Source organism: Charadrius vociferus, unplaced genomic scaffold (assembly GCF_000708025.1).
Source record: "Charadrius vociferus isolate BGI_N301 unplaced genomic scaffold, ASM70802v2 scaffold573, whole genome shotgun sequence".
In the NCBI taxonomy this organism is placed as follows: domain Eukaryota; kingdom Metazoa; phylum Chordata; class Aves; order Charadriiformes; family Charadriidae; genus Charadrius; species Charadrius vociferus.
The window spans coordinates 101157-109260 of NW_009647569.1; the positions used below are offsets into that span (position 1 = coordinate 101157).

At 48.6% G+C, this 8104-nt stretch overlaps 1 protein-coding gene across 1 annotated transcript in view; it reads right to left on the reverse strand.

The window, feature by feature from the left end:
• Positions 1 to 6243, reverse strand: part of TMLHE (trimethyllysine hydroxylase, epsilon) — a 14547-nt gene extending 8304 nt beyond the window's left edge. Inside the window, exons 1-3 of the mRNA XM_009880814.1 lie at positions 6209 to 6243; positions 2206 to 2387; positions 245 to 421 (exon numbers count right to left, since the gene is read on the reverse strand). Of these exons, the coding sequence (XP_009879116.1) occupies positions 245 to 421; positions 2206 to 2386 (358 nt within the window). The 5' untranslated portion in view covers position 2387; positions 6209 to 6243. The remainder of the gene's footprint in view (positions 1 to 244; positions 422 to 2205; positions 2388 to 6208) is intronic.
• Positions 6244 to 8104: the final 1861 nt, after the last annotated feature.

Below are 8104 nucleotides of genomic sequence, written 5' to 3' on the forward strand. Positions count from 1 at the left end.
GGGGGAGGGGGAGAAAAAACAGACACAAATTTAAGACTGAGGCATGTTTACAGTAACCACAGTGCTCAGAAGAGCAGCATTTAAGTTCTGCTTACAGCTAAACCTCTTCCCAAAACAGCTACTGATTTAGAGATAAGGCTGCCCTCTCCCAGCAAAGCTAAGGGTGGGATCCATCCAGAAGGCTCCCTCCAAGCAGGGCTGGTGGTCCGTAAAACACGCAGGGTGCAGTCGCTTTGCTACTTACACGTGAGGAAGAGCGTGGTCTCATCCACTCGGACAGCCTTGGGTTTGATTCCCAGGTCCACGCTAGCTGTGTCCAAGCTGCGCTGGTTGGTTTTGGCATTGTAGCAGGAAGCTGAGCGGCAGTGGTCCCGCAGCCAGACAAAATCGAAGCGCATCAGCGTGTCGGCATACCTGAGCTCTGCAAAGAAGGACAGGCTCAAAAGATGCATCGGTGCGAACAGCGAGAAAAAAGCAAAGCCAAGAACTGAAGCTGAGAGCCCACAAGTTGTGACCTGACTTACTGGGGATGCAGAGGCTGTTAGATTTACGTGCAGAGGGGCTAACTTATCACACGATGAAGAGCAGGTAGAATAGAAGGCCTGGCTCTCTCACCATGGTCTCCCTTCTTACCAAATCTACAGGCAATCTCATTCTGCAACAGGAAGGAGCACGGCGAACAAACTCACTGGCCACACGCTTAGCTCTATCACCTCTCTTCAACAAGCAGTAAATTCAGAGCTGTACAGCAGCTGCTGTACGTAACACAGCTGTAGTCCCCAGCACAGGAATACAGATAAAAGTCAACCTTTCACACCAACATCCAAACATTACAGACGAAATCCAGACCTTGATGCAAAGCCTTGATATCCGTTACATTACAATAAGGCCTCTCCTCCTTGTTCCATCCTGGGACAGCTTAGGAATACTCCAAGCCCTTCAGAAGGGGGTCAGAGCTAGCAGCGGCAATAGGAGAGCCCTTCCTGCTCTAGCCCTCCTCAGTTTTGAAATCCAAGTATCCAAGGTCACTTTGCAGTGGGAAAACTACAATATTCTTTCTTGGGACCACCGTGCTGGATAAAGAACCGAGCGATTCCCTTTGCTTTCATGTGTCTCAGAGTACCAACATCTAACTAGCCTCAGTAGACGTGATCCAGGCAGACAGACACCGGACCAAACCAAACAGGCCTTGGGGAAAGACGTGCCTCAGTTAACAAGTCACCTCCAAAACCAGAAGGACAAAACCCAGCATTAAACAGCATTTATAAGTGTCTTGCTGCAGTACCTCCCACTAAGAGACACTCTCCTTGCTTTTTCTTTAAGCAGTCTCACTCACAGTGAGGTACAGCTTGCATCAAAAAGGCTTTTATGCCCCACTGCCTCCAGCTGCTCCTGCCATCCAGCCGCACAGACAGACAGGCTGCTTGCAAACCTGCTCCAACAACCGCGTTTCACCATCAGTGTTCTAAGGAAAACCTGCGCAAGTGGGGGCAAAAGAGCAGGGCACGCACCAAACCAGCACTCACAGACTGGTCAGGGTTGGAAGGGACCTCTGGAGATCATCTAGTCCAACCCCCCGCCAGAGCAGGGTCACCTACAGCACGTTACACAGGACGGCGTCCAGGCGGGTTTGGAATGTCTCCAGAGTGGGAGACTCCCCCACCTCTCTGGGCAGCCTGTGCCAGTGCTCCACTACCCTCAAAGTAAAGAAGTTCCTTCTCATGTTAAGATGGAACTTCCTATGTTCAAGTTTATGCCCATCACCCCTCGTCCTATCACTGGGCGCCACTGAAAAAAGACTGCTCCCATCCCCCTGGCATCCTCCCATTAAGTATTTGTATGTATTAATAAGATCTCCCGCCTGAAGTCAAAGCCCTGAGCATTACACAGAAAACAAGTGACTGACAGGGCAAAGCTCAGGTGGAGTTACTGTTCAGGAATCCCTTGATTTGATTTCCGATTTAGTATTGCATCGTTTAATCTTAAAAGACTTACCGCCAGCAGACAAACCTGCTCCGTCCTGCCTTTGGGAATTCCCAAAGGGAACATGAAACAAAGCCTCCAGCACACATCCCTCCAAAACAGGCCATTTCAGAAGGGCAAAAAAATTAAAAAAAAACACTCCTGGGGAGCTAGGTCGGAAAAATCTCACTCCTCTCCCCACAGAGACTCAAAAGCAGGTAGACATGCACCCAACACACCTACCTAGATGGTCACCGTGTAACTGCCAGGCACACTTGAGGGACTCCGGGGCCGTGTGATGCCAGCGAGCTGCAGCAGCGGGGACGGTCCTTCTGTCACGGGCCAGCCACAGCGAGCGATGTCTAGTGCTTCCACTCAGCTGGCACGGCCGCTTGAACAGCCAGGCCAGCCTCCCGCACCACATCCTGAGCAGCCAGCGGGGAGAGAGAGAGAGAGAGAGAGAGGGGGGGGAAAGAACAAGGTGACTCAGCCATGCCACTGCATCGCACCCCGGTCTTGATCTCCGAGCTCTTATGCCAAACACCGTAAGCGCTTCTGGGAAAGCTGACATTGTCCTGCACAATTTATCGTCTACTGACTGAAGAGGCAAGTGAGAACTAGTCCATTGAAGAGAAAGAAAAGAAGTGGGTACGATGACTGGCAGCCTGGCCAGAGGAGCGAGTCACCTCCCAGGCACCACTTGGACATGAAAAACAACTAAATACAGAGTTTGGAGAGTCTCGTATTAAACGCCTTCACTGCCAAGTCCAAGTACCAGCATCATTTTTGCGTTCTCCCAGCGATGAGGCAATCGGGCACGCTGCCAAGCTTTTTCCAGTGCCCACAACCCACGCTTATTGTTAACAACACACAGTCTACGCAGCAATCTCCACGAAATCGGGTGCTTCACCCTGGTTTAGGCCAGCTGCAGTAGATACTTTGGCAGACAGACATCGCCAACACCCGAGAGGAGGAGGAGGAAGACTGTGAAGTTGCACGTGAAAACTGGCTGCCCTCAAAAACTGCATGTAATGGAAGCAACAGGGAATTAACCGTTAGGGGTTCAATGAAATTTTTTAAACAAACAAGCTAATCCAATCCACGGACGTCAGCTGGAAACAAAAGGAGGAGAGACAAGGCCGTCTTGCTTATTTTGTGACCACCGTAAACCACAGCAGAAAATAGTCCCGAGAAGGAACAAATAAGCTCCTAGGATTTATCAGGCAAAGCAATTCCCGAAGAGGCAGCTGTGTGTTCAATGCTCTTGTGCAAAACACTGGCAAAACCTCATCTGCTGCAGGTCTTCTTCCCTCTCCAGCCTTCCCAGTTTGAATTCAGCATTCCTGGACAGAACAAGAGTCATCAGGGAAGTACAGAAAAGTGACCTCGGTCAGAGAAGCAAGAACTAGAGGAATCGGTAATCAGCCAGTTCTAGAAAAAGCATGCAACACAACCAGGAGGAAGAAAAATCTCCATTTCCTATGAAGGACACAGCTGGCACGGAAGAGAAGCCAACCGCGGTTAACCTTGGGCTAAAGATTAGAAGGTGATTTCTCAGGAGGAGATTTGTAACAACTCTTCTATGCAAAGAGCAAGGGCAAAAACCTTGCAAGTTTTAAGATATGAAGCCACAGTCTAAATGCTCTGTCATGTTTATTAAGTTCTGGAGGTCAGGTCTAAACCCAGCAGGATTTTAACAGCGCTTTGGTTTAAAGCGCATAGAAACGTGTATCACTGGATGAGACACAGACTCTGAAAGCATTTCTTATCCTAGACTTCTGATTTTCCTTCATTTTCTTATCTGAAGAGTACAGGCGCTGGTGCTTTGGCTATCCAACCTGTTTCTCCGCTGCATAGTTGACTCAGTGCAGAGATCTCAGAAGTTGGTAATAACAATAAAATGAACAGAGGTGCCGTGTTCCCAGACAACAACCCGCCAAGTAGGAAAAAAATAAAATACAGACAGCTCTAGGGGGAAAAAGAAAAAAAAAAGTGAGAACGTTTTCCAAAAGAGAACGTGGTTTGGGATTAAGACGCACACTTTTCAGCCCCTGAGTTCTGCAAGGTCCTCGGCCATGGCCTGTGCACATCTCACTGACCGTTTTAGCGCTGCAGGAAGATTTCAACTCACTAGTTTCTGATTTTCACAGCTGCTAAAACACACTACTCGCTCCTCAGCAGGCTGCAGGGTATCAGGTTGTCCTGCAAAGCAGCAGTTTCAGATCAGAAACTGATGTTTTGCTCCTCCTAGCCGGAGTGGAGGCACCGGGAGCTCCTTGTTTGCTGCCTGATGCCTGCAGTAACCCAGATCTCTGCTAACACAACTGCCCTTGCACTTCAAACACTGCTGCGAAGCCCGCAAAACTCTTTAGAGGTGCTGACTGAGCTGCAACATCCTGAAAGACTCCAGCATTCTCACTACAGACAGAGAAACTGGGGCACCGGAGAACTTAAGACAGCCTGAGCCAGAGTTACCAGGCATCCGAAGACACACAAGAACACTTACTTTTTCCCTTTGGTGGTCTCCAGCCAGCCAGAGTATCAGTTTTTGTAGAAATGCCAACGTCAAGTTCTTGGAGAACACTTTCCAACCCACCCTAGCTTTGAAAATTTAGTATAGCAAAAAGGAATTAGCCAACTTTGATTTGCAAACAAAGTACGTGAAGAAAATCTGCAGCTATAGAAAACCAGCAGTTGGCTACGATGTTTATTGGCTTTACAAAGCTTAAAGAAACGATTTAACTTCCTGAATCAAGCGCTACAACTCACAAAGCTTAAGACTATTCTTTGAGAAAGACATACAGGAGTGAAGGCTCTGTCCAGTTGGGCTTTTGGATATGAAGGATATCCACTAACCCAACAGCGGAGGGAAAAAAAAGCAAGCTTGTTTGCACATGCCTGATATCTCCTCACACAGGACCCAAAACTGATAGCAAAAGCTCATCTACAAATCCATTTAGAAAGTGGCCTCTGCCTGGGGCAGCTCCAAACGTAGTTATCTCTTTCTGCACGCCTTCCTTTTATCTCATCCTCTTCCAATATCAAAACTTACCAGAGAATAAACACAGGTAATGGTAAGTGACCCAGATATTTAATCTAATCAAGGAGACCTCTTGCTTCTCTGCTGTTCTTGCTGGAAGCAGACACCACAAACAGCTCACAGAGAAGCCTTAAATTAAATCTTTCCAAGAGATACTAAATCTAAGAGGAGTTTGAAACAAAAAAAAAATGTATATGATTAAACAGGATTTACATTTTGCCTTTGCGTTTGTTTAATCAGAGCTAACAGCTCTCTCCTGGCTGGAATTAATTACGTGGACAGCTAATTCTTTCCCCCAGTCCTCCTGTTGACCTCACCTTTATGCTTCTCATCTTTACGCTGTCCAGACCACGCGCAGTTCACCTGGGCAACAGCGAAATGCAGCAGCTGAGAGATTTCAAGACAAAATTTCCCTTGAAATTGAATAAGAACAGGCAGGAGGAAGAGGACACTAAACTACCCTGCACGTAAACGCAAGTGGACTTTGAGAAGGGAGAGATGTTCAATCACCAGGTCCGCCCCTCTGCCCAAGCAAGACAAAATCCCCTGCAGACATTAAACGTGAATATCTTCTGTGTGGCTCATCCTATCCAAGAGTCCACCACGTGGTGGATGAAAAATAGGAGCACGCACAGAACCCACCCTAGAAGCAACAGGGTGAACACGAGGAACAGAGCTGTGGGTGCTGGAGGGAAAGGCAGAAAACTCAAATATGTTGTGATTTGAGGAATTACTGTAAGTCTCTTGTGAGAAAAGAAAAAAAAAGAGACATGCTGTGAAAGGGGGAGGAAGGAAGAGTGGGCCTCAGGAGGGGCTAGTCTGTGCAGGAGACTTCCCGCCTGGCCCCTCAGCAGTTTGTCTCACTGCTGATACAAGAAACATTTGAAGTAACCAATATCGGGTTTTAAGCTCTTCAATAAAAAGCCACAATCCCCGTTTTGAGCAAAGAAAAATACCGAGCTGGTAAAACTGGTAACATAACAGTTTCAGAAATGAAAACATATATGGAAGGATAAATCACACAAATCTGTGGTCTTTAGCCAACTTTTAGCCAAAACCTCCCAGGAGCACAGTGACATCGGCCTGCTGGCATTAGGGACGCTGCTCTGATGCCCTAACTGCTGGTGCTGTGAACAGACCTGTTTCATCACTCTGTGACAGCGTGTCCAGCCCGTTTTTCAAGCTCATTTGGCATCCGAAAAAAACGATCTGTTTTTCACTCAGCATTTCCAAACATTCAGTCGTTTATGCTCACACCCCCTTTTTCATTGCTAGAAGCACCTGGCTAAAGCAAAGGTTTCTGCTCCGTAAGAAACAGGAAAAAGTCAGTAGCACAACAAGCCTTACACTTAAAAAAAAGAGAGAAAGAGAAAATAAACTGGTTTTCAAGGCAGCCTGAGAAATACCGCCTGCAAATCTCCACAGGAGCACAGATCCTGCTGCCCGCTTGGCTCATTTAATCTGATATTTCTATCCACTTTGGAAGACGTACCCAAACATCACACAGCGCCACTGCTTGAGCGAAGGTAACCTTTATGAAGGGAACCCGGGTAAAAAGAGGGGCGCTGCAAAGGCTGAGACAGAGCTGCTGTCTTGAGAGGGCTCTGCCAGAACCAGATGAGCGAAGTACACTAACCCAGGTGACAAATACCCCCCCTGCGGCAGGCCAAGGCCCCTGGGACGGCAGGCATCATCTCAGACACTCCATCGCCAGCAGAGTTAAAGGTTTAACAGCCCGAGGTGACCTAGCTTACCTATTAATTACAAAAGAAACAAAAGGCAGATTGGCTGTCCCCTGCTGAGAAAGGCTCCTGCCTCCCCTCGCAGACTGTACCGCTGCAGCAGACAACTATATTAGATCTCAGCTGTCAGGAATCAGATTCCCCTTCCAGCCCTTCCTCGCAAGGGATTTCAATTAAATTAAGGAGCTAATAAAGACATCCCAGACACTGCCAGCTTCACAGCTACTTAATTTTCCTAGAAGTAAAGGTAATTATCGGCTCACCCCATGTTTAACAACAACCACCTGACTCCAGACCCCCCTTCCCATAACCTTATTGCAGTCTCCTCTTTGCAGTTTCTTCATCTATCTCAAGCAAAGCCTTTTCAGGCTGCACAGTTTAACAGAAATAAGCGCTAATTCTTTTTTCCAGCAAAGCAGCCAGCCCTCATGGTGTATCTCCCCCACAGCAATACTTACTGCAGTAAACTCCTGTTATTAAATCACTTCATTCACCCGCTCTGGGCACTGCTCTGGCAGAGAGGGGCCAGGCAGCTCTCCCGGGCAGGGACAGGTCGCCTTTCACCAGGGAAGGAGAGAAAACAGCTCTGCCCATGAGCTGCTCTTGGCTACAAGCTTGCATTCACAGACTAACGGGATTGGACATCTTAATCCCAAACTCCAGGTCACCTAATATTCATAGAGTCGTTGAATATTTTGGGTTGGAAGGGACCTTGAAGACCACCCAGTGCCACCCCCTGCCCTGGGCAGGGCCACCTCCCCCCAGCCCAGGTTGCTCCAAGCCCCGTCCAACCTGGCCTTGAACACCTCCAGGGATGGGGCAGCCACAGCTTCTTGGGGCAACCTGCCCCAGGGGATCACCACCCTCACAAGAAAAAATTTCTTCCTAATATCTCATTTAAAACTCCCCTCTTTCAGTTTAAAACCATTCCCCCTCATCCTGTCGCTCCACCCCCTGATCAAGAATCCCTCCCCAGCTCTCCTGGAGCCCCTTTAGGCACTGGAGGGGGCTTTAAGGTCTCTCCAGAGCCTTCTCCTCTCCAGGCCGAACAAACCCAACACTCTCAGCCTGTCCTCACAGGAGACAGTTACCTGGGATTGTTCAAGTTACCTGGAACCGTGTGAGCGGCGGAAAAGACGGAGAGAGGCTTCAGAGGGGCTTGGGACGCTGAAGGAATGACAAACAGTCTCCGCTGGTGGTCACGGCTCTCCCCTGCTGCCTTCTCCTCCTCCCTGCACCTACCGGGCCACGAACGCTGCTCCAAAGCTCTTAGACGTTTACTGCTGCGCGTAGGTCAGGAAGCCGATGCTGCCCGAGGAACCAAAGGCTCTTAAACCCGGGTCCCGCTGACCTTTTAAAG